Source organism: Phallusia mammillata, chromosome 5 (genome assembly GCF_965637545.1).
Source record: "Phallusia mammillata chromosome 5, kaPhaMamm4.hap1.1, whole genome shotgun sequence".
Taxonomy (NCBI): domain Eukaryota; kingdom Metazoa; phylum Chordata; class Ascidiacea; order Phlebobranchia; family Ascidiidae; genus Phallusia; species Phallusia mammillata.
In genome coordinates, this window is record NC_137256.1 from 3202877 (window position 1) to 3227970 (window position 25094).

Sequence of the window (25094 nt, forward strand, 5' to 3'; positions counted from 1 at the left end):
TCCTCATGGTGGCAGTATGGAGTTTGGCGTATTTTTGTTGCAAGCTCCTTGACGTTGGTACAGTTTAACACAGGTGCAACTGTGGGCGGATTTTATGGTTTGCATAAAGTTACCGAAATAACCGAAACGACAATGGATGTTGATAAAAAACAATATTAAGTTCAAAAAACAAAGAATTCCTTGAAATGTTATTCCAACTCAACATGCAACATTAGTACAGCACATGTCAACGCAACGTCTTTATTCACAAACGAGCAATTTTATGCGGTTGCCATACCAATGTATTGCTTGTTTTGAAGTTGGTATAGTAGAAGATTAACTTTTGTAATTAATTCAGTTTTTGATCGTATTTACAGTAGTCAAATCGTGAAACGCATAGTAAAACAGTATAATGGACAACACAAGGTATGCAGGTACGACTTGGGTTCGCAGTAACTCAGGTCTTTACTCTTTACACGCCTTAAGTATATCCGTCGGCAGTTGGCCTCTTATCAGTAAACTTCCTTATTTACATAGAAAGAAACACATACCAGTTAGTTACCTATTACATAATCACTTTCACGGGGTCAGCACATAAATCAGACACTAATAAAACGCAAACCATGCGGTCTCGCACAAGGTAATTGCACCACAAGGGATTTGATGTCACGACGTCACAGCAATGCACAGTAATGCCAGAGCACACGCACATAACAACTTGGCGCCACTAGAGGCAAGAATCTTACAATCAGTGATATGCCGAAACGTTTTAACAATAAAGCTTGTCGCTTTTTACATCAATTTGGGCCGTTGTTTTCACCATTAAACTTATGAACAGATCCGTATATAGTGTTGCACTTGTATCAGTATTTTTTGAATAGTTGTACAAGCAAAGTAGCCAGTTGCTGGACCCGACCTAATGATAAACAGGTGTAAAACAGGATTGTCACCTGGCGAAATGAACGACGAAGATATGGAAAATTATTTTACGCACGACTGCACAAAATTTCACACAATCTTTAAGACTTTTAATTTTGCAGGTGCCGTATTTCAACACAACCAGACGTCCGGAGTCACCCGTACATGTTTGGAAATGGCATAGATACCTGGACAGGATTTCTACCAATAAAACCATTTCTACCAATAAAACCACTACAAATGTCCGAAATTTAGGGTACAATATTGTAAGGAATTATTCAAAATCAGCAAAATTGCCAATTTGGGCAATTGAAAAAAGAAAAATCATCTGCTTTTTTTTCATTCCATATAAAAACAAAAAATAACGACAACAGTAAATACAAAAGGTACACAGCAGTTATGCTTCTGCTGTTCAATGCGCGGCATTTGTTGCACAAGTGGTTCAGCACAGCTTGGTTTCTTTTATTGTTTTTAATGTGATGAATTTTAAGCACTCCTATACAGCAAACCAACCCTAAACAAACTCCAATACCAAACACTTCTTCAAGCAATGAATTCCATTAACTCCAAAGTTCTGTGGCGGTCATTGTTACGTAGTTAATGCCTCGTGTCTGTATGGAAAGCATGGCGTGGACATGTTTCATTATTTCTGCGTTGTCGTTAAGTTTGTACGATGATTTTACCTTTCTAGTACTTCATTCAAAATTGTTGAAGTCAAAACTGTTGTTCTCGTTTAGGTAACACAAGTGTGTTGTTCAGTAAGCTAAGCAAGTCAGGAGCTTTGATAGGTGTGTTTAGCATGTGCAGCAGTGTACATTATTAGGTATGAAGTTAGAGCCTGTTTTAAACAATTCCCGAAAATGAGAATTGTATAAAAATGGGAAGAAATGTAAACCAAAGCATGCCTCAAACCTTGATAATAAAATGAATTTGGCACGATTAAAGAGTTTTCAGCAAAATAACTTTTTGTCAGACACCTATACAATTTAGCATGTGCATGCATTATTGCCTCTATGACGTAACAGTAGGAACCTTAAAGTTTAAAGCTTAATTTGAACACTTTCCGAAAATGAGAATTTAATAAAAGTTGGCAGAAATGTGGACCAAAGCATGCTTAAAACCTTGGTAATAAAATAAATTTGGCGCGATTAAAGAATTTTCAGCAAAATAACTTATGGTCAGAGACTTATACAATTTAGCATGTGCACCATTTTGGCTGTGACGAGACGGGTAAGCCTTTGAGTTTTACAACTTTTTTTAAACACTTTCCGAAAATGAGAATTGAATAAAAATTGGCATAAATGTAGACCAAAGCATGCTTAAAACCTTGGTAATAAAATAAATTTGGCGCGATTAAATAATTTTCAGCAAAGTAACTTTTTGTCAGACACCTATACAATTCAGCATGTATATGCATTACTGGCTATATGACGTAACAGTAGGACCCTTAATATTTAAAGCCTAATCTAAACACTTTCCGAAAATGAGAATTGAATAAAAATTGGCAGAAGTGTAGACCAAAGCATGCTTAAAACCATGGTAATAAAATAAATTTGGCGCGATTAAAGAATTTTCAGCAAAATAACTTATGGTCAGAGACCTACTTAATTTAGCATGTGCACCATTTTGGCTGTGACGTGACGGCTAAGCCCTTGAGGTTACAACTTTTTTCAAACACTTTCCGAAAATGAGAATTGAATAAAAATTGGCATAAATGTAGACCAAAGCCTGCTTAAAACCTTGGTAATAAAATAAATTTGGCGCGATTAAAGAATTTTCAGCAAAGTAACTTATGGTCAGAGACCTATTTAATTTAGCATGTGCACCATTTTGGCTGTGACGTGACGGCTAAGCCCTTGAGGTTACAACTTTTTTCAAACAATTTCCGAAAATGAGAATTGAATAAAAATTGGCATAAATGCAGACCAAAGCATGCTTAAAACCTTGGTAATAAAATAAATTTGGCGCGATTAAATAATTTTCAGCAAAGTAACTTTTTGTCAGACACCTATACAATTCAGCATGTATATGCATTATTGGCTATATGACGTAACAGTAGGACCCTTAAAGTTTAATGTAAACACTTGGAATTAAAAAGTTAAAAGCTCACTCTGAACACTTTCCGAAAAGTAGAATTCTCTAAAAATTAAAATAAGTGAAAGCTATTCGGTTATAGTTGCATTTGTAAACATTGCTCATTTATGCTGTCGCAGAAAACATTGATTTATTATTCAACTGAGAAATATTGAAAACCTTTTGTAAAACAACATGGGAAGACGAACGCCTGCTGTAAAATATGAGAAGGGAGTCAGTGGAAAACAAACAGGCTATCTCCGTGCTGACGGTTCACCACTTCCTTCTGTGTTGTTGGTGACCGATAGCAACGGAAGGAACCTTGTTTACCCACGGGTGGTATCATGTAACAGTGATTCATTCGTTTTTAATGTAATTTCTCTTCCAGGTGGCCATATTGACCATGGATGCATCGAAGTGGAGTTTGGGCGAAAGTTCGGCAACGTCGACTTTGTGGTACTAGCACTTGGCACTAACGACGTTGATTCAGGCAAATCCATCGCCTGCGTCGAAGCAGCTTACCGAAGCTTGGTTAAGGCGTCCTGTAGCGTGTACCCCCAAGCGCATGTAGAATTGAGACAAAGGATTTTACGTCAATTCAAGTAATAGTTGGTCAATATGGACGAATATTGTCGCAGATTATTGTGGCTGGAATTCTTCAGCAAAGGGGGAATTACGGGCACCTTGTTCCAGAGATCAACAAGGTGTTGCGCAACCTCGCCACGGGAATGGGCATCAGCTTCCTGGACTTTACCATCGGCCATAATCGAGAGCTTTGGCACGACCGCCTTCACTTGTCTGACGTCGGTTTGCGTCATTACATGGCCAGTCTTGAGGCTCATATTCATGCCCTTCTTGCTGCTTCCAGCGTGCCAAGTGAGTAGTTGTGTTATTTAAATTTTGATGGTTGATCCCTAAATATAACCATAATATATTTCAATATTTTAGAAAAAATGTTGGGCTTTGCCGAAACCGACGGAATAAAGATAACGAAGAAGAAGAAATTCCGAAGTCGGCTGTGTTTTGGATGTGTGGCTGACCACATTCGTCCCTCATCCAAAAAGGCTAATCGGGACATCTCACAAACGCCTTTTTCCAGCTTTGATGCCACCAGAAGAGTTTCGACTGGAGCGAAGGGCAAGGTGGCTGCAGTTGCTGGACCCCCTAGCAAAGCAGAACGTGGAGCGAAGGGCAAGGTGGCTGAGGTTGCTGGACCCCCTAGCAAAGCTGAAGGTGGAGCGAAGGGCAAGGTAGCTGCAGTTGCTGGACCCCCTAGCAAAGCAGAACGTGGAGCGAAGGGCAAGGTAGCTGCAGTTGCTGGACCCCCTAGCAAAGCAGAACGTGGAGCGAAGGGCAAGGTAGCTGCAGTTGCTGGACCCCCTAGCAAAGCTGACGGAGGAGTGAAGGGCAAGGTGACTGAGGTTGCTGGACCCCCTAGCAAAGCTGAACGTGGAGCGAAGGGCAAGGTGACTGAGGTTGCTGGATCCCCTAGCAAACCTGAACGTGGTGCGAAGGGCAAGGTAGCTGCAGTTGCATTTTTATTCAATTCTCATTTTCGGAAAGTGTTTGAAAAAAGTTGAAAAACTCAACGGCTTAGCGGTCACGTCGTAGCCATAATGGAGCACATGCTAAATTGTGTAGGTCTCTGACAAAAAGTTATTTTGCTGAAAGTTCTTTAATCGCGCCAAATTTATTTTACTCTCAAGGTTTTAAGCATGCTTTGATCGACATTTCTGCCAATTTTTATTCAATTCTCATTTTCGGAAAGTGTTTAAATTAAGCTTTAAACTTTAAGGTTCCTACTGTTACGTCATATAGCCAATAATGCATACATATTCTGAATGGTATAGGTCTCTGACAAAACGTTATTTTGCGAAAAATTCTTTAATCGCGCCAAATTTATTTTATTACCAAGGTTTTAAGCATGCTTTGGTCTACATTTATGCCAATTTTTATTAAATTCTCATTTTCGGAAAGTGTTTAAAAAAAGTTGTAAAACTCAAAGGCTTACCCGTCTCGTCACAGCCAAAATGGTGCACATGCTAAATTGTATAAGTCTCTGACGAAAAGTCATTTTGCTGAAAATTCTTTAATCGCGCCAAATTTATTTTATTACCAAGGTTTTAAGCATGCTTTGGTTTACATTTCGGCCAACTTTTATTAAATTCTCATTTTTGGAAAGTGTTTAAATTAAACTTTAAGGTTCCTACTGTTACGTCATATAGCCAATAATGCATACATATTCTGAATGGTTTAGGTGTCTGACAAAAAGTTACTTTGCTAAAAATTCTTTAATCGCGCCAAATTTATTTTGCTTTTAAGGTTTTAAGCATGCTTTGGTCCACATTTATGCCAATTTTTATTCAATTCTCATTTTCGGAAAGTGTTTGAAAAAAGTTGTAACCTCAAGGGCTTAGCCGTCACGTCACAGCCAAAATGGTGCACATGCTAAATTAAATAGGTGTCTGACCATAAGTTATTTTGCTGAAAATTCTTTAATCGCGCCAAATTTATTTTATTACCAAGGTTTTAAGCATGCTTTGGTCTACATTTCTGCCAACTTTTATTAAATTCTCATTTTCGGAAAGTGTTCAAATTAAGCTTTAAACTTTAAGGTTCCTACTGTTACATCATAGAGGCAATAATGCATGCACATGCTAAATTGTATAGGTGTCTGACAAAAAGTTATTTTGCTGAAAAAAAATTAAAATCAGTTGTAAAATTCAAGGGCTTAGCCGTTACTTCACAGCCAAAATGGTGCACTTGCTAAATTGTATAGGTCGCTTAAAAATCGTAATTGGAGATCCAGATCAAAAGGGTATTATTTTATATCAAAAAAAAGAAGTTGTTTTTAACATTAATTTTTTTTTGGAAACACTGCAGAAAAATATTTCTTCTTTCTTCCTATTTTCATTTCGCCAGAATGACAATCCTCTTTTCAGGTTCGGACCGGGTTCTGCCTCCAATTTCAGCCCGAAGTACAACTCTGTAGCATCAGACTATTAGCATACTCCTGTAACAAGGGAACAATACACTATAACTAAACCAACCATATTTCTTAACGCAGATTGTCGGCAGCAACGCAGCTGCAACGTGCAGAAATGTAAGCCAAAGTCCAGTCATGCATAAACGTTTTTATCTTTATTCGCACAGTTTGATAAGGAGTTCTGGCTCAAAAAGTAAACATGTCATTTTATCCAACAACTGATGTTATGTTGAAAATGCGTTTCTTGTGATCTGATCTGACTGGATTCATATCGGTCGATCAAACCTATTCATTTCGCTTAAATTGCGATGTAAAATACATGAGGCTGACAAATAAGTTAATTATCTTTGTTTCATAATCAGATGGTAATGTGGCGATGAATATACTGGACCGGGAGTTCCCTCCATAGACGGATTCGGATCATCAGGGTTTGGCAAAACTTCGAATTTTTGCATCAAGCAAACAAAAAACAGAAAAATTTTCCATTCTGGCCAAATTCTCCATGGCAGTTTCGCGGACCAATCGAAAATGGAATTACATAATCAGATTTGATAAAATTTCCATCATCATCAAGGTGTCTTTCTGGATCAAACTTTTCTGGGTTGGGCCAAAGTTTTGGATCGTTGTGCACATGCCATAAGTTGCTTAAAATCTGAGTGAAAAAAGGTCTAATTAAATGCAGTTTACAAAGTTGTGCAAAGTGCAAATAAGCAAATTTAATTTTCTTTTTTTAAACAAAGCTTTATCTAAATTGTTACTTGTGTGTTTTTTTGGAATGTGATATCCGAAAAGCGTCGTGTCTGTTGTGGTTTGGCGTGGAACTCCAAGCGGCCCAAGTGTTTGTACACGATATGCTTCCTGTATTACAGCACGGACGTAAGGAACATCGGCATCGAGTCTCGCTAGTCCTTCACGACCTAAGACCATTCATGTTAAAAGTAAAAAATATATTTTCAACAACGCAAAGGAAATTCAATTGTTTGAGTTTTTGATTTACACATTATTTTTTAGAAAAAGCGTTTGCTTGGAACTGGTGATCAAAGTGTCAATAATAAGATCACAGCAATGTTTGAATTCTGGAAACAAAGGCTTTTAATACCGATTACGCGGTCAATCTCATCATGAACTTTCTGTTGAACTTTTGGTTCTTTTATCAAATAAACAAGGATCCAGCGCAATGTAGAAGAACTTGTTTCAGTCCCGGCTGCCAATAAATCCTTCAGGAATATTCTCAACTGTTCTTTCTGTGCAAATTATGGAGAAAAAAATTTCAGACAAATAGTATTTTTCCTCGCCCCTTTTTTTTGGGCCAAACCTTTTCAAATGAAGGAGAATTTTTCTTGTGCTCCACAAGAAAACTGTCGATAAAACCATTTGGCCGGTTTGTGTCTAATTCTTTTTCTCGTTGATCAATAAGACTGTCGAATAATGCTGCAAGAAAATAGGTAAAGGTTTACGCAATAGGGTTGACAAACACCTTATCAGGCATATATATTTTATACTACTTAAGCCTACCGTTTCCCTTTGCAATTCCCTCTTGTATGTTTTTGTATACATTTCGTACACTTGGAAAAAATCGACACCACGGGGCTACCGTTAAAAGTATGTAAAGAAATCCGTCTTTTCGAAACCTGCAACAGTTCGTATTGTAGGTTTATAACTTATACATTTATTCGTGATATATGTACCCTTGTATCACATGGTCGACGTATGTCATTATTGCTTCGTTTCCTTTGTCATTGCACCTTTGTTGAATAGTGATTCCATTCATAACATTTGAGGTGCTGTGTGCCAAGTACTCCTTAATAAATATTAAGGTGCATGTAATTTTCGAAGTGAAAATATGCAAATTTGGCAAAAAAGAAATTCAATGCTTAAACAAGTGAACAGAGTTCATATGTTGTGCAACAATTACAATGGCTCAACCAGACGCAAAAATAGAAATTTTCGAATGATCATTGGCCAACATGTTTGAACACAAATGATGTCGCTTATACGTATATTTAGGACATTGTAGACAATGTAAAACATTAGGTGTTAAGTGGTAATTAAACGTACCTCAAGCACAAAACGTTTGCCCATTTTGGACCGGATGTCACCACAAAGAAATTCCACTTCTTCCCGAATTCTTACTTCCAAACTCTTACCTTGTAGGTTAGCTCTGAAAATATGTGCACTAACTGGTAACTAAACTGCCAGTCAGAACAAACTTCAAATTCCATCGTTAAATTCTTTTCATGAATTTACTCACACAGCCGGATGTCTTTTACATTACCCAGCCAATGCACGCAGTCCAAATCGTCTTTGTACTTTCCAGGCATCTTGATTGTTCAAGAACAAGATTCCGTGCTCTCCGCCACAAGTAAAGTTTGTAAAAAATGTTCTGAACCGTCCATTGAATTCATCGTTCTGCTCATAGGCGCCGAGTTTTGCAAAACTGCAAGGTGGCGGACGTAAAGTATGACGTCATTTTATGTGACGTCACCAATGCGTGAAACCGCAAAAACTTAAACTCAAAGCCCCAAAAACTTCCCATTGGCTGTTCATCAAAATTAAATAAAAATTAGTGTTATTTATTTTGGAACACACTATAGTACCGTTTAAAATTGGTTTGGCAATATTTAAAAATGTTTTACGTTGCTGTTGCTTTGTATCACCTAAAATAACCATTTATTACAGCACAATCGAATTGTACACAACAATAGCCAAACATTCAATGGAATTGTGTGTTTGACGTCATAAAAAAGGTACTGACCAAAACAGGTTGCAGTTTTAAGCCGATGTTTCGTTGCTTTTTCAGCATATTTATTTAAAAGCTAAATCGCTCCTAAATTTTAGTTTTGACGATAGTTCGTACCAAACCGCTTCAAGCAATCAAAAATATCCACGGTGGCCGCCACCGTGCTTTACAAACCCAAGGTGGCGGCGCCACCCCGCCACCGCCCACTCGGTGCCTATATGGTCTGCTGCACAAATGCCTGTGAACAAATATACATATATTTATGTGTAAATATATATAAATATAAATAAATATATATTTATAAATATAAAAATATAAATAATATATATAAATATACAAATATATGTTACAACCTGCTCGATAGCTTCGTAGCTGTTCAAGACAGCCGTTCTGTGTGGTCCAAGCTTCGTGTAGATCACAGGTCCATACTTTTCTGTCCATTTAGAGAAAGTTCTTTCTGGATGTTTATTGAGGAAAGGGAAACAACCAAATACAGAGAAGTTAATTGGTCCAGGAGGCAAATTCAAATTCCACTCTTTAAGCCACAAACGGATCAGCCAAATCAACAGCAAAGCCAAACAGACAAACTTCAAATCACATTGTGATATTATAGCGTCTACGACTCCCATTTTGAAATGCTAAATGCAAAGGGAAATCACTCATAATAGTCTGCATGCTTCTTGGACTGAAATTACCTGACAAAACTACAATGCACATGTGCTAATTTGTAGTTCTTTATTTGTACACAAGTTTTGCATGTAGTTTATTATAAAGGTACCCTGCTTCGCTATGAATACTACAAATTACACTTGGGCTTACCCATTGGGCGCATATTTTCGATAGATATGAATAGAAATATAGTTGGTATACTTCTTTGTTTCAGGTGTATGCGAATATTCTGCTGCAGAGTTAATTGTCAACACTTTTTAAAAATGTCTAGAATAGCAAAAACTAAGGCCAATTATCAGCAAAGCAACAAAGTGGAATAGTCAAAAAAAGATTAAAATATATGCGTAGATTTAAACGTAATCCAACTAGCCTAAAATGGATTTTGTTTATACAATGCTGCTACAAATTTCTTTACTGATCGTCTAGTTGCATTGTTTGTGGCTAAGACGACGTGCCTCACACTTGCCCCGGGTCCAACTAACTTTTTAAATGTTGATTGTTTGCCGTTTCTCAATCAACGCCCGGAAAGAGTATTTGCAACATGGGCGGACAAGTATGAGTCGGTAATCTACATGAAGCTTGGACCACTCAAAACGATTGTTCTAAAATCTAAACAGTTATAAGGCTATTGAACAGGTGGTTTTATTGTTCAATGTCTAATTCGTTAGAGATCGGTTGTTTGCTCAAAAATATTTAATAGTTGGACTCGTTTGCCAGTACATTTGAAATCCAAGCGTCTCTGCGGGCCGCACAACATTTAATCAAGGGTCGCACTTGGCCCGCAGGCTGCAGCTTGCACACCCCTGCTTTACAACATTACCTAAACATATGGCTATTTGCTGTAGCAAGATGTAAAAACAGTTGTGTAAAAGTCCAATTGCAAGCTGAAATTAAACAGCTGAAGGGAACAACATCATTTTTGGTTTAGACGTACAATATGAAATGTTCCTTATGTGAGGGCAATGATAGAAAAAACATATGGAGTTTAAAATCTTGTGCCAATTGGCATTCCAAGGTGGACCACCACAGACACGACTCTAAAGGAAATACCACATTCCCCAAAACAAGTATTGTGCAGTGATGCAAAATAACTGTTTTATTCATGTAAACTGAACATGCAAAATTATATGTATGCTCTGTATGACCTGTAAATGAGGTCCAACAAAGAAAAATATTACTTTTACAAAACAATGTTACCCTCTCACAATTACACTGAACTACTATAAAAATATTCCAATATTTATGACATGATTGTTCTTACAGGCAGAAATTTGTGTTCCTATACGTGCAAAATGACAAACAAGAATAACAGCTGGCTGCATGGTCAAACACAGCAATTAATAATTTGATATGCTGCAAAGACCATGAAGTGCATGTTGAGTTTTATACACGGTCATTGGCGTACCACAATGTTATACAAAAAGTTTTGGAAAATTTAGTTATCATTTATAAATTTTGCTGTTTGGAACACAGTGAAATAATTGTAGGAATAAATATAAATATGATAAAATCAAATTTTACAAAATGTGCATCTTTTATACAGATTTTAACAAACTTGTGGCAAGTGCACAACAATCTAATGTTTTGGCCAAAGCCAAGTAAGTTTATTCCAGAAATACACCTCGATTATGAAGGCAAACCTATCAAATCCGATCACATAATTCCATTTTCAATCAGTCCCCGGAATTGCCTTGGTGCAAATTTCACCAACCTGGAATTTTTTCTCTTGTGTGCCTCATGCAAAATTTGTAGTACTGTCAAATCCCAAAAATCTTATTCCATCTATGGGAGGGGCATTGTGTAGTCTACTCATATCCACATTACCATCTGATTACGATAAAATAAATGTATATTTGAGCATTCAAATTTGTTGGATAACATACAGTAAAACTGTAATGAAACATGTATTTAGAAACATTTGACTGGAGTATGCAATTGCTACACGGTACAAAATGCTTCTGAAATGAAACTAACCATGTTCATTCCATTTGTAACATTTTGTGTACAACATGCACAAAAAGAAAGAAAAATTTATTTCAATTCCACTTCAACATATTATTTAGTTAAAATTTTACACTTACCACTAACTGATGGAAATGTGTGGGGCCACCAATTTAAACAGTTCAGCATTAGAGTTGTGTCGCTTTGATAAGTCATAAGCTGTATCCCCAGAATTGTTTTTTATACTCATGTCGATATTTGGTTGGTTGAGCAAAAGTACCAACACATCTCGAGTTCTTCTTTCACCTAAAACATTTTACAGTACATGATTTCCCCCCAAGTAAACTACAAATGGCAACACTGACTTGCTGCAGCATGCAGAGGAGTGACATTTCCTTTTGATACTGCATTTACATATGCACCATTGTCCAACAACAATTGAGCTACAGCCGCGTTGTTCCACTAAACCCATCACATATTTTTAAATACAGGAAGTGTACCATACTCAAACAATGTAACAAACAACCATAAAAAAGTTAACTTGCATTTAAAGGTTTAAATTGAGTTTTTTTGTTGAACCACAAATGCAAATTAAATAACAAGGCAATTGCCATCTAGCTTGGTTTATATTAAAATGGGTGAACACTACCTTGCAAGCACAATGCAGTGGAGTCCACCAGTCAATTGTACGAGCATGTACATCAGCTCCACATGAAAGTAACATCTGTACTACTTCAGAATAACCTTCAGAAGATGCTCGATGAAGTGCTGTGTATCCTTCAGCATCACTAAAATGCATCATAGAAAACAATTGAAGTTTGAGTAACCAGCAGTTACTTTAGTGTGTTAACATTTTGCAGCAATTCTAGTTGCATTGGGTAGTAAATCACAAATATAAAGCTGCAACAACATAAAGATAAAATGAAAAAAGTGGTGATACTGGCAACAAATTTCACATACACATCATACCTAAAGTTTACTATTGTCCGATCGTTGGATATAATTCTTTCGATCAACCGTGTATCTCCTTTGTAAGCTGCCCACAGCAATTTTTCCTGCACATTTTCTGGTTCAGCCTCGTCCTCGCTTTCTGATGAATGCTTGTCCTGTGTTTAAATAAAAAGAAGATTAAGCGCAAGACTGCAAGGCTTTAGTAAATCCATACCGTGTCAAACATAGCACACACTCCACGCAAACAGTTAGTCCAACCTTGTTTCTGACTGAAGTAAACCAAACACCATACTTCACAGTTCACAATTTTAGTAAGCTTTGGTGGCGGCAGGTCAGAGCAGACCGTGTCGTGTGGTGGCAGTACGGAGCTTGGCGTGATTTCTGTTGCAAGCTCCCACTGCAATTGCTATGGGGCGCCGTTGTCGAAAAAATTAAGTTGCCGCAACTTAATTTTTTCGACAACGGCGCCTTAAGGCCGTTTTTTTTAAAAAAAACTTGCAAGATAGCTATCTTGCGGCAACTTAGCGTTGCAAGTTAGCTATCTTGCCGCAACTTAGCGTTGCAAGTTAGCTAAGTTGCTGCAAGTTAGCTATGTTTCGTTGCAGGTTAGCTATCTTGCTGCAACTTAGCCTAGCTATCTTGCAGCAACTTAATTTATTCGACAACGGCGCCCCATAAATTGCAGGGGAAATTTTTCATTCAAAAACCTTTGCAGTTGACTATGGCGCTTTTTACAATGGATTTGCTTTCGTTAATACACGCTGGTTGGCATTTAGCCTACTTGGTGTTGCAGGTCGTTAAAACTATTCGTTAACTAACTTCAAACGCTCTGCAAATCGAAATTTCTTCCTTTTTTAATACGAAATAAGCAGCATAGTGCTGCTCAGTATCTTTAATATTTAGGGTCCGCTTAGACCAAAAAACAACTACCGTTTCTCAAAAAGGCCTTTATTATTATTTAATTGTCGTTTTTAGGTCTACCGTACAGTTGTTTGGAACGGTTGAACGCCTCAAGTTTCTGCTTGTAATTGGAGATTTATCTCTAGGAACAATAACACTAAGAGGCAGAACTCCATGAAATTTATTAGGTAGCATTGTTTTGAAACGATGTTACAAAGGTCATGATCATTTTTCACCCAAAAGTTAACAAAACGGATAAAATACTTCGTCGTCAGTCAACAGCGGGTCAGTCAAACGCTATGTTGGCACCACGATAGCTCAAATTTGTCATATAAGTAGTGTATAAGCCGCTTCATAAGGTAGCTGTCTTGTTGGCGTCTCACATTATTGCAACAACAACAAAATTATACCAGAATAAGAGATTGCGAAGAGCTTCAGGGCAATAACGAAAGATTGTAAAACAGTAGAAATGTACAGAAAAGTTGAAAGACAGGGCAACAATAATGCGCAAGTAAAAAAGGTAAAAAACAAACAATTGAATTGGAGTTCACATAAAAATGGCTTCACAGAACTTTGGTTTAGACAAAGTTGCGACTCCGTACCTAACTAGACGATAGGACAAATGATTTCGGTCAAAGTTCAAAAACAAAGAAAATTTTGATATTTTTGTGGGTGCCGCTATCTTAAAGCGTCTGGTCTGTGGTGTACTAACTTATCTGGCACAAATACGAGTTCATTATAAATCAAGCAAAAGTTTTAAGTTATACATAATGAACGTAGTCGCACAGTGGACTACCGCTGCGTAAGAGTCATATTTTGAACGCAATTGCAAACAAAATTGTACTGCAGAGCACGCATATCTGAGACACATGCAAAAAGCTCGTGTAAACGAGGTACGAGCAAACAACACTACAAGTCTGGAGATAGCGCGAAGGCAAGAAATTCGTGTAATTTTATCAATTGAGGATACCAAGCCAACACTGATACACGAATGTCGACTTTTACGTCATACAGTCGTTTCCGGTCCAAGGGAGTTAAGAATCGCCTTCATGTCTTCGATGTCCACCAACTTAGCGTCTTGCTGGGTCTGCAACTCGTCTCTCTCCACCAGCAGCGTGACAAGGCCTTCGTTTAACGCTGCGCAGAAGTGCATGTAATTGAATATTAGTCGTTCCATTTACCACAAAGGCTTCTGTAGGTCACTATTGGCGGTTTGTCAAACAAACTCATTTCTATCAGTGTTTAACTTTGACCATAGAAAAATTAAAAAAATTGACATAAAATTGGACTAGATGTTTTTGTTCCGATCAATAGCGCTGCTATTAACCTGATAGCAGCGTAAAACATAGTCGAAACTACAGTTGTAAATGATTACATGTTTTACATGCGTTAATTTAAGTTCTATTTATGTGCAAATATCAAACTACCTTGTTTCTTCGTATGCATGTCGTTTAATATTAATTGCAGTTGACCCATCGTCATTTGTCGACAATCGTGCTTGGAAAGAGTAAAAGCTTTTATCTTGGCATTGATGTCGTCGTTAAGACTTACGCTCAGCTGGAAACATGAAACTCATAAAATTAAGGACCACCAATCGATACGTAAGACGTAACAAGCCAACAAACCAGTTTATGGACGATCGAAGAGTTTTTCGTCAGTTTGTTCTTTTGTCTGTCTTCCTCTGCTTGTTCCTTAGCTCTCTGGTATGCCTGTGCAAGTTGGTACCTTGCCTCTAACTCCATTTCTTCATGCTTGCTTCGCCCACTTCTCAGATCTTCAATATATTAGAGTAATATAATTAACTACACTTAGTGACAGAAATATGTGGTAAATGCAACCTGGTAAAAGAGTGTATGTATTAGCTAAATTTGAATTGGAGTTAATTTTATAAAGTACAACACAATTTAAAATCAAATTTTAAGTTGTTTTGCATTTAGGTGGGCAAAAAACACTTAACTAGACTATACATAAACAATCAATAATGCACAAACTTTCAATTTACTATTTCAAATTGGCATATTTGAATGCTACTTACCATGATGACTGTGGTGTATAATTGTGCTGTCAGAGTTGGTGGTGGTGCTTAATGATGACAAGGAAGATGTTGGACTGGATGCATCAGATAAGCGGTGTTGCCTCATGTAGCCCTTCCCATACCCACGAGGTGATGCAAAGTAAGGAGATGCTGTAGGTGAAGCTGATGACGAGTTTGTTTCCTTTGCAGTCTGAGATTTTTCGCCACTTGAGTTATTTTCGCTTTCATCAGATGAGCAAGATTCATTAATATAACAAATCTGCAGGCTTTGATTACTGGATGAATAAGACCTCTCAAACCTGAAAAGTAAAACAATGTAATTTGCATATTTTTGACTTCAACATTGTGATTATCAAGACTTACCTGGGTTGTTGCCAAGGTTTTTCACCTCCATAACTTGTATCCTCCTCATCAGGATATGGCATAGACAACTTTTTGCGAATCAACTCTCTATCCAGCTTTTGCTTCTACAAAATAATAAGAAAGAACTATTAACTCATCAGTGATAGTGGATTCGGTCAAACAATAAAATAATATTTATTTGGTAAATATCATGATAAACATTAAACTGCAGATTACAACAAACTACCTCTTTCAGTGATAAAACTTTCCGCCGGACTTTGGTAAGGTCCTTTTTACCATCAACAGTAGTCAAGGACCTAAACTCACTATTAGCACCAGAGCAACCATTTTTTGCTGGTGAAACTTCTGATGTAGCACTTTCACAAAAACCACTGTCACATTCCACTGATTTACATTGTCTCATAGGTTGCAAAGGTTTATTTTTGTGATGTAGGTGCAACAAAAGCTCTCTGAGAGTCAATGTGGCACATGATAGTTCCAACAGGTAGTCCCTTTTCTGCCACACTGCTCCCACACCATTGGACATAATTTTTGGCATTTCATTATCTAAACTATCGTTGGATACTGAAACAGCCATGTTCCTATTGAGCTAACAACTTTTAGTGACAAGATCATGAAATGTCACACAAATATCATCAGCTACATCAACCTTTAAACAGCTGTTGATTGACAGCTACTGCTCCAACCACTCCAAAGAGTTGAAATAAAGCTGCTAAAGTGAACTAACTCACGCTTCAGACAGTTGGCCGAAGAGAGTAAGTTATGGCTGGGAATTGCAGACCTTAATAAATCACAAGGGAAAAAGGGAATAATCACATTTGAAAAGGAGGTCAGGCAGCAGCACAAACAGTAGATCCAATAGGCTTTTAACTCTAAATAGGTAACTCAAACAAAAGCCTTTGGTTGTAAACTACAAGAAACACAACTGTAACATACTAAAATAATTGTCTGTGCTGCAAATCTTAACATTGACATGGTCTTATCACAATCAAAAATCAATTTGTGCAAAAAGTATCAAATACATATTTTCCAAAAGATATATATATACTCAAGTTTTTATCATTGAAACCTTTTAAATACTCTAATCTGCCACTTATGTGCCATAAACAGCACCTACTTTTAAGTTTTAAACAAGAGAAATACCCCATTTGCACAAAACCAGTTGTATCACCAGGTTTGATTTGATGGTGTAAATAAGTTACAGCCAATAAAAGCATCTGCAGAGTTCAAACAACAGCTACATAAGGCCAAAGTCCACATTAGGCAGATATGGTGAAATGGCTGACTGGACAACATGCCATAAAGCATGTCTACAAAAAGTTATTACTGAATGCACAGTAAAATTTAACTGCTAAGGTCACATGTTTCTTTACAACACTATTCTCTTACTCAATGTTTACATGGTGGTACTGAATGAAAAAACATGTCACTATTATCTCATCTACTCTACCTTTTTGAAATATGCTGTTTTGTTTTGTACCACTTTATGCTCAAAATCTATTGTGCAGCGAGTAGCAATAGGGCTACTATCTGCACCAATATTCAGCATTTCACCATATTATTAGCTTTTTTGTCATCAGACAGACAATAAACATCACATCAGGTACCAGGTTTTTTTTTCTTCTTTACAGAAGGCATTGCTAAAAAACTGTAACCTCTAAGTGGCTGAGTTAGTTCTGTTTTTACATGGTTACCTATGTTCATACATATATATATATATCAAACATCACTTTCGCTTTACATGCCTATTGTGCCACACAATCACCTCGGGTTAGCATTTTAAATAACGCTAGGTGTTTTTGCCATTGCGAAGATATAAAATTAGATATTTTACAGCACATAAACTATCACATTTAAATACTGGTTATTGGTCAACTCGACTACTGATAATAATCGCTATTGGACCAAAAAAACACAATTATTTACCAACAACCAACAGAAAAACCATAAATTATGTTAAACCTAAAATTTATATATCTCTACCTGAAAAGAGTTTCTGCTTGACCTCCGTGTTCTCCCACCGAAAACAAATTTATCAGATTTGTCGAGCTGATTAGATGCTTCACTGGAACTTGATTTTTCTTTTTGTACTTTTGCTATTTGGTCCTCAAATGAAGACCAGTTGCTGAGAAGGTTTTGGTTGATTTTACCATCCAGTAAAGCAGCATTGTTGACTGCGATATGATTGTCTTGAACCAATGGTTTGGATTCCTGGTCCATTTGCCAAAAAAGTGTTGGATTGTCATCTGCTGTTTGCGATGATGAAAAATATGCTTCAGATGTTAAGTCTGAATCATCCCATGAAGCTTGGAGATCTGATTGTATTTTTGTCAATTCACCAGCTGCAGTTTGTTGATGTGATGAGTGTAACTGAGTTTGGTTTTCATCTTCATAGATTGGCTTAATTTCTTCAGTAACAGTCTGCTGGTCTTTCTCATAGTCCTCAGCAAGTTGTTCAAATACTCGCCTGTAAAATAAAAATAAAAAAAGTAAAAAAAAAAAGTTTTATACCCTTTATTGACATAAAAACTACTATAAGCAGCAAAGTACAAACCGTCTATACTCGAGATACGCTTCTGTCTCAAATTCAGATCCTGCAGATCGCATATCGAAGTGCCCAGCTACTGGTGGTTGACTATAAATATTCATTTCTGCATTTTTTTGATCACTTGTTGGTTCTAAGTGGTTCAGTTCCTGTTAATAAAGACAAGCTACTATGATTATGAATTAAAACTACACGTTTTAATTTACACGTTAGGTCAAGGTGTTGCATTGTCTTTAGGAAACACAAAGCCATTTGATTCTGCAGGTCTTGAACTAAAAAAACACAAGCACCTAAATAGAAATATATACTCATTCCCAAAGTGAGATTAACAGTCTCAATAAACAAAAAACACCAGCTGCATAAAAAGCTAATCTGCTTACTCTAAAAGTGAAATTCAACACATACTAAAGTGAATAGGCAACAAACTTCAAACATGCTTTCATTTTAGAGTAGACGCGAGACATTATCAAAATCTCATTACTTTAGCAAATCTTAAGTTTCATCGGTAATGTAATGTTCATTAAAAAGATTAAATTGATGATGACTTGACGATTAGTTCACGTTGCCTGTTTCTGTCAAGCAACTCGATTAAAATTTCCCTTTTCAAAATTACCACAACAAAGAAACAATAAGACTTGCCCATGGAAAGGAAACAGACAGCTTGCGCGAAAGTGGTCGCGAGTCGCGACTGCTGCCCAACATAACACTTTTATGACGTCATAACAAATAACACAGCCTAGCGGCAAATAATGAAAGTTTTTGTGTTTCTAAACTTGGTGTTATTTTCGACATGAACAACTGAAGCCTAACACTCATGTAATTTTGCGACTATCGTTATGACTAGGCATGGGTTTCCCGTTTAAAGTTTAAAAAACGCCCATTACTACTGTTAGTAATTAAGTGCAAATCCACACAGACGCTAAGATCTGAACGATGTTTTGGTATTTTACTGATAAAAACATGTTTGTCATTTGCCACTGCTTACTACAAACATACTTTTGACGGTTTCCGTCAATACCACTTTACCGTTGTGACAGATTAAACATATTTAAGAACATTGTGCCTGAAGTAAGCTAAACGCAGTAAATTAGTGTTTTTGAAAATTAATTACCAAAAACAACAATAAGCTTAGCTCACAATTGATACCATATAGAATAGACCTTGTGCGCTCATATTAAACGCTTTGTGGCAAGTAAATGATGATGCACGTCTAACAATGCCCCCCCTGGTCAAGAACAAAAAACATACCTCCAATGGTATGTCTTCGTCCGCAATCAGTTTGTCAAAATATGAAAATCTTCGTCTTTGAAAACCAATCCCGATTTTAGCAGTTTCCATTGTCACGGACTCTCTGCATCGGCCACTCAATAGGAAATATACTCACTGGACTTCAACTGTTTAATAAATCTGCAAAAGATACACATAGGTATAACGTAGTTACATATTGCAACATAGGCTACAACTTAACTAGCGCGTCAACCTGTCGTCAGTTGTCAGGATGTATAGGCCTATGTGCAAGATTATACCTCACTCGATTGACCGTGCGTTTCATGGAGTATGGGCTTACAAGTAACTTCCCAGAAACGCCACCCCTATTTTTCTCTACATGCTTTTCAATTCATTTAGCTTCCTACCAACCTTCAATCGTTTCCCGTAATATGCGACACCACATAGCTTATAACCCCTCGCTTGCACACTGTACTATGGCCGTTTTCGCAACATACGCCTGTCACCAACAGGATTTCGGATGGTACAAAGTACAGGGGACTGAACTCTGTTTGTTTACACTCTGGTCAACTTGTCCGCGTAACATCCCAATGTGAGTTTTGTTACCGATGCGCTCAAGCTATATAAAAAAAGAACTTACAGGAAAGTAAGTTGCGCCACATTGTAATTTCGATTTTTTATGGGGGATTTTACAATAGTTCCTATTTTCCATCAACCGGTTTCCACCGATTGGGAATTTTTGCAGAGCGCGTTTTTGCGGCTCGCACTATAGTGCAATTTGCTACAATATGAATACAGTTTCGTCTAACTTTCCACCAGCAGCTCTAAAGTAAGGACGTATAAATCAACCAAATGATCCGGGTATATTGGGGTTTAATTATAAATAAAACGGATGTTTATGTTTACACGAAATAAATCATTCAACTTCGGACAGCAGTCTGATAAACATAGGCGGAAAGGAAAAACTTGTTTGAAACGAAAGTATTAAAACTACTTATAGTATCCAATGCATGTGTATTTTTTTATTAAAGCCATACAGCGCGATTCGTAGCAGTATAAATGACAATACCTTGATACACAAAAAATGTACAACGATTGGTTACGTGTAGCCTATAAATAGATTTTCAAGCAGATGAAATGATAGATCAGTATTTTTTATCCCTAAGGTAAATAAATTTCAGCCCACTGTTACTTATTGGATTTAAAAAATCATGTTTTTCTGTACGACATGTACTTTTTAGCATTTTTAAATAACAGTAGCCATGCAGTCTTTAAATTTGTTTTACAGATAATTCTTAAGGTGGGCTGCTATTATAATACCCTTACACATTTTCGTATATCTGGAATACACTGGCACGCCTGTTAGTATTGTTAGTGCAATACTTAAACAAAACTTCTAGCTACAATTACTGTACGGTTACTACACGTGACGTGCACACTAGTTTTATGAAGAGTTTTAGATGACCTATTTGCCTAAAGCAGGGGTTCGTGTGTTTTTTTTCCAGGCCGCGAAGAAACAGTATATTATATGCTGGACATAAAAGCGCAACGCTAAAGAAAAATCATGTTTGTAGTGACTTAAGCAAACGGTAATGAAAGAGTTCATACCTAAGATTACCACATTTTTCTATGATAAATAGAAAGTGACATAAACTGAAAATAGTCTTAAACTATAGGGACTTTTGATTTCATTTCTCCCCAACAGGCTTCGTTGTATAACAATAGTTTTAGTTTTATATGTTTAACGTCAGTTTGTTAGCAAGTAGAAACTTGTCCAATATTTCCGTGTTAGCTACGCGTTGAAGTTCGCTTTCGGAATTAGTTAATAAAATACGCAAACATTACTATCATCAGCAAACAATACCAAGGTAGTCGAAATGTGGGTAATAACAGCAAGTGAGAGTGAACCACGATTTTTCAGTTCACTGTTGTAAACTACGAGTTAGATCTGTGGAAAATCAAAGGTCTCGATCCGTTTTCATGTGTAAAAACTGTTGTTAAATTCTGTTCTTAATATTTCAGTGCAAATCGTGCGGTAATGAAACATGGTACAAACACAACAGTAAAAAATCTGCACGGTATGTGCAATAAAAATGTCCACTGCTAGTGAGAATTTGACAGAAACAACTGTCTACAAATTGTGTTGATTACAGAATAACGCACGTGTGTATTGCAACACAGCCACTACGGGCTATTTACTGCATACAAAAAACCGTAATTAATTTGCTAACAGCGTTTTATAATTGCACATTTTTTCGATTGTTCAATCAATTTAGGTGACGGTGTTAAAATTCAATGAGGTCGACGTCCTTCTGTTCTGCCCTTTCTTTATCTGATGTTTCCTGAATGAAAACCTCCGTACTGTTAGCAACTTCATCTCTTTTGTCTTTGTATCGCCTCCAAGCTGACTGAATTCTGGAAATAAACAATGAACTTACTATTCCGTCGCATTCACCATTGGCTGGTTTCAAAAGGTTACATACATGCCACGAAATAAGAACATTTGAGAAAGGCAACTATGAATAAATTTATTATTTATTTTAGATCCCTTAAGCCAATGTTTCTCAACCTAAGGATTGCACCATGTTCATGCCAAAAAAAGGAAAAACACATTCTAGTAATCAGTAGTGTGGGTTGCATGGTGTTGAAAATCCCCAATAACAAACAATTATTTCAAACCTCTGGTTCATGCAAACGAATTACATACATTGTTGCACAGTAGTTTAGGTGTCGGAATTTGTTTTTTCCGGTCAGAATGCATTCTTCAATCTCAGTTTCCAATGTGTTACTGCAACAACATTTACATGAAAAATTTGAAGTACACTAATACAGTACACAACTTTCTACTTCTCTATCAGAATTTCTCCTTCTTCTACTTGTTCCATCTGTTTTTTATACCTCTTTGCTTCTTCCTACAAACATGCTTTGAAACAAACAACTGAAAGTAAAAACAACAATAACAAGATTTACAAACCCTTTCAAACATTTCATATAACCGTGCAGTATAAATTTTTCTGCCCAGGTATCCACGAAAATGTTTTTGAATACAAGTAGCAGCCCAATTTTGAGGATCCTCCAGCTTCTTGTGATCCTGCAAAACATTAACATGACAACTAAACTGTGGAATCCCTTATTACACCATTCCAAGTACAACAGAACATGTTAGAGTTTCACGTACATAAAAAGGGCATTTTTTAATTTTAAACATTTTCCAAAAACCAACAGGATTTCGGATGGTACAAAGTACAGGGGACTGAACTCTGTTTGTTTACACTCTGGTCAACTTGTCCGCGTAACATCCCAATGTGAGTTTTGTTACCGATGCGCTCAAGCTGTATATATAAAAAAACCTTTCAGGAAAGTAAGTTGCGCCACATTGTAATTTCGATTTTTGATGGGGGATTTTACAACAGTTCCTATTTTCCATCAACTGGTTTCCACCGATTGGGAATTTTTGCAGAGCGTGTTTTTGCGGCTCGCACTATAGTGCAATTTGCTACAATATGAATACAAAAACTCTTTCATTTTTGTGAAGCAAGTGGAAGAACAGAATGGGTTGTGGTGTAAATAACACAGCAGTACACCACCAAGTATAACATGCTACAAATTTTACAAATCTTTTCATGCAATTCAGACATGGTGTTAAATAATTTTTAATGGTTTAGGGGTGGATAAAATCAAACATATCAATCTGTACAATGTGAGGGCATGATGACTGTTGAAAGATATGACCACTTGACTGAAGAGTGTTTAGAAGTTGTTATTATCTGGTTAGTATGTAGTTCATAATCAACCTTAATTTAACTTAAATGACCATATAATACACAATAAGTACAAGAACTTATTATTTAATTAGATAAAACAACAATTAGATTTACTTCATTTATGCTGGTAATCTGCTTGGCAATGGAAGGTGATATTCGATTCATCAAATCCAGATTTCTTATCATACGTAACTGCCATATTTCACCATAATCAGGTTCCTGCAACACTGGAGCTGAAATAAATTTCACGTAAAAGCAAAAACAACAAAACATATAGCAACACAAAATGTGTACAGAAAATGTGTCAAATTTAGGATCATTCAGAAGCAAAAATATAAAGGTAAACCACAAACAAAAAATGGTCAGTAATAAAACACTTACCTTCAATTTTTAACTCTGCCAACAAAAGATTGTACTCTTCATCTGTTAACTTTATGTCATTCAAGGGATTTGCATCGGCACCAACGTTTTCATTATCTGCAGACTCATCAGCACTGGAATTTTCTGTGCCATAACCACAATCTACTATCTGTGCCTCCATTGTTTAACTGTGGAAGAGCCAAGAAAAAAATGTTGCAACTATGAAAAATAAATAGAGGCATGTAAATTTTTTTTAATTTTGTTGCATAAAGTGTGCTATTGTGTAATATGTGGATTGCACATCTGAAAAAATTGGTCACATATATATACATTGTTTACATTACTGATGTATTAACATAATTTATGTGCTTTTCTTTTGTAAATTGGGAAATAAGAATAAACAAAATGGCCTAGGTTTATCGGAGGTTAGTAAATTGAATAATTCAATTGCTTAAAAATTGGTAACACCTGTTTTTAGGCAACATGATATTGATGACAAAACAAATTTCCTCTTACTTTTGGTGTTTTACCCCAATCCAAATGCCCTGTTAATTGAAGAACAATATTGTTTGTTATTTGACAAGCCGATATGTTAAGACACAAATCAAACTTTAGAACAATCTAATTTCCCGAAAACGTTTCGGCTGGTGCTTAATGCTGACTACTTGCAAGTACAACTAAAAAGTTTCAATTTCAAAGTGCGTGTGGTGCATAACAACAAAAAATACAGACAGGATCTCCCTATTGTTACCACTGGGGGCAATAAAGAAGTCACGTTGCCATTTTTATTTTGTCATGGCATATAATAATTTTATTTTCCTGTTGTATGTGCAATTTATACAAGTCATCAATGCTGAAATTAAAATTTGGCGAAAAAATAAACATTTTTGGTATACCTGACACTAAAATCTTGTCCCTGGCCGTAAGCTTAATATTCACCATTTTTGGGGGTCAACAAACAAACTACTTACATGGTGGATTAGAACAAAAAAAAATTAGTCGAGTCGTAGACCAAACTCAGTTCAAAGATACGAATAAACATCGCTGGTTTCTTTTTTTTGATTTAGTACAGCAGTTTTATTACCGCGGCCCTTTTCAGCTATAGGCTACCTCAGTGGTTCCCAAACTTTTTTCTTTGAAGGCGCATTTTACAAAAAACAAAAATTATTTGGCGCACTTCGAACATTTGAATCAAAAATATATTTGAATTTTTTATTTCAGTTTAAAATGGCACAGCAAATTAGCTGACAAAGGCACTAACTATGAGGTCATAAAGCCGCTATACAGGTCACTCTCATATTTAAATAGCCTAGTTGAACATCTCAGAGACGTGGAGCATGTTGGCCTAGTGGTCTAAGCACCTGGTACTACTACTCTACTTGATTGATTTTAATTTCAATATTTTTTGCGGCACACCTAATGACATCTCGGCGCATAGTTTGGGAACCACTGGGCTACCTGAAAGCCCAGCCTGCTTGAAAAATTTCCAACAAGTTTATTCCAAATATGGAAAATAAATTTTCAATCCAGCATGCATACCTAGACGCAATATCAATTATTGTGAAAAAATAATATTCTGTTTCCACCGTTATGATTTACATCTCAAGTTGAATTTTTTTAATTAAATTCAAGCGTTAAGATAC

At 36.5% G+C, this 25094-nt stretch overlaps 4 protein-coding genes and 1 long non-coding RNA gene across 9 annotated transcripts; 1 reads left to right on the forward strand and 4 right to left on the reverse strand.

Moving 5' to 3' along the window:
- Positions 1-5972: 5972 nt before the first annotated feature.
- Positions 5973-7602, forward strand: LOC145229440 (uncharacterized). The gene is made up of 3 exons (XR_013860446.1): positions 5973-6073; positions 6319-6622; positions 6968-7602. It is a non-coding gene; the product is annotated as an uncharacterized LOC145229440 (long non-coding RNA).
- On the reverse strand, positions 6544-10382 carry LOC145229437 (cytochrome P450 2J4-like). 3 transcript variants are annotated; one of them, XM_080094779.1, is made up of 9 exons: positions 9050-10382; positions 8232-8934; positions 8015-8117; positions 7645-7757; positions 7472-7587; positions 7272-7387; positions 7056-7200; positions 6715-6873; positions 6544-6608 (listed from the first exon to the last, which is right to left on the reverse strand). In XM_080094779.1, exons 3-9 carry the CDS (start codon positions 8036-8038, stop codon positions 6544-6546), a joined length of 738 nt encoding a protein of 245 aa, XP_079950905.1. In that variant the 5' UTR covers positions 8039-8117; positions 8232-8934; positions 9050-10382. The 3 variants fall into 3 exon arrangements, with proteins under 3 accessions (XP_079950905.1, XP_079950904.1, XP_079950903.1); XM_080094778.1 differs by having other exon boundaries at positions 8208-8934; XM_080094777.1 differs by having other exon boundaries at positions 8015-8934.
- A 61-nt stretch (positions 10383-10443) lies between these two features.
- LOC145229439 (ankyrin repeat domain-containing protein 49-like) lies at positions 10444-12588 on the reverse strand. Its single transcript, XM_080094780.1, has 6 exons — positions 12472-12588; positions 12276-12412; positions 11956-12094; positions 11672-11768; positions 11447-11612; positions 10444-11192 (listed from the first exon to the last, which is right to left on the reverse strand). The coding sequence occupies exons 1-5, from the start codon at positions 12481-12483 to the stop codon at positions 11449-11451; spliced, it is 549 nt and encodes a 182-aa protein (XP_079950906.1). The 5' UTR covers positions 12484-12588; the 3' UTR covers positions 10444-11192; positions 11447-11448.
- Positions 12589-13322: 734 nt separating this feature from the next.
- LOC145229961 (uncharacterized) lies at positions 13323-19498 on the reverse strand. 2 transcript variants are annotated; one of them, XM_080095307.1, is made up of 8 exons: positions 19349-19498; positions 18110-18249; positions 17539-18022; positions 15556-15659; positions 15193-15491; positions 14783-14931; positions 14585-14714; positions 13323-14294 (listed from the first exon to the last, which is right to left on the reverse strand). In XM_080095307.1, the coding sequence occupies exons 1-8, from the start codon at positions 19436-19438 to the stop codon at positions 14164-14166; spliced, it is 1527 nt and encodes a 508-aa protein (XP_079951433.1). In that variant the 5' UTR covers positions 19439-19498; the 3' UTR covers positions 13323-14163. The 2 variants fall into 2 exon arrangements, with proteins under 2 accessions (XP_079951433.1, XP_079951434.1); XM_080095308.1 differs by lacking the exon at positions 19349-19498 and adding an exon at positions 18740-18817.
- An 831-nt stretch (positions 19499-20329) lies between these two features.
- On the reverse strand, positions 20330-24164 carry LOC145230416 (uncharacterized). Of its 2 annotated transcripts, none has more exons than XM_080095844.1 (7): positions 23968-24164; positions 23473-23639; positions 23206-23324; positions 22302-22418; positions 22175-22239; positions 22035-22115; positions 20330-21742 (listed from the first exon to the last, which is right to left on the reverse strand). In XM_080095844.1, exons 2-7 carry the CDS (start codon positions 23630-23632, stop codon positions 21613-21615), a joined length of 672 nt encoding a protein of 223 aa, XP_079951970.1. In that variant the 5' UTR covers positions 23633-23639; positions 23968-24164; the 3' UTR covers positions 20330-21612. The 2 variants fall into 2 exon arrangements, with proteins under 2 accessions (XP_079951970.1, XP_079951969.1); XM_080095843.1 differs by having other exon boundaries at positions 23920-24164.
- Positions 24165-25094: the final 930 nt, after the last annotated feature.

Excerpts from the sequence above, each read along its gene's own strand:
- LOC145229437 (XM_080094779.1), bottom strand. The coding sequence starts at position 8,038 with ATGGGCAAACGTTTTGTGCTTGAG. Across the intron at positions 7,588-7,644 it reads GTCGACCATGTGATACAAGG|GTTTCGAAAAGACGGATTTC; the intron begins GTACATATATCA and ends GAACTGTTGCAG. Across the intron at positions 6,609-6,714 it reads CATTCCAAAAAAACACACAA|ATTTTAAGCAACTTATGGCA; the intron begins GTAACAATTTAG and ends TTTTTCACTCAG.
- LOC145229961 (XM_080095307.1), bottom strand. The coding sequence starts at position 19,438 with ATGGAAACTGCTAAAATCGGGATTGGTTTTCAAAGACGAAGATTTTCA. Across the intron at positions 18,250-19,348 it reads ACGAAGACATACCATTGGAG|GAACTGAACCACTTAGAACC; the intron begins GTATGTTTTTTG and ends CTTTATTAACAG. Across the intron at positions 14,715-14,782 it reads CTTCGATCGTCCATAAACTG|CTGAGCGTAAGTCTTAACGA; the intron begins GTTTGTTGGCTT and ends TCATGTTTCCAG.
- LOC145230416 (XM_080095844.1), bottom strand. The coding sequence starts at position 23,632 with ATGGAGGCACAGATAGTAGATTGTGGTTATGGCACAGAAAATTCCAGT. Across the intron at positions 23,325-23,472 it reads GGCAGAGTTAAAAATTGAAG|CTCCAGTGTTGCAGGAACCT; the intron begins GTAAGTGTTTTA and ends AATTTATTTCAG. Across the intron at positions 22,419-23,205 it reads AGATTACCAGCATAAATGAA|GATCACAAGAAGCTGGAGGA; the intron begins GTAAATCTAATT and ends AATGTTTTGCAG.
- LOC145229439 (XM_080094780.1), bottom strand. Across the intron at positions 12,095-12,275 it reads CGGACAATAGTAAACTTTAG|TGATGCTGAAGGATACACAG; the intron begins GTATGATGTGTA and ends GATGCATTTTAG. Across the intron at positions 11,769-11,955 it reads CACTGCATTGTGCTTGCAAG|TGGAACAACGCGGCTGTAGC; the intron begins GTAGTGTTCACC and ends TGATGGGTTTAG.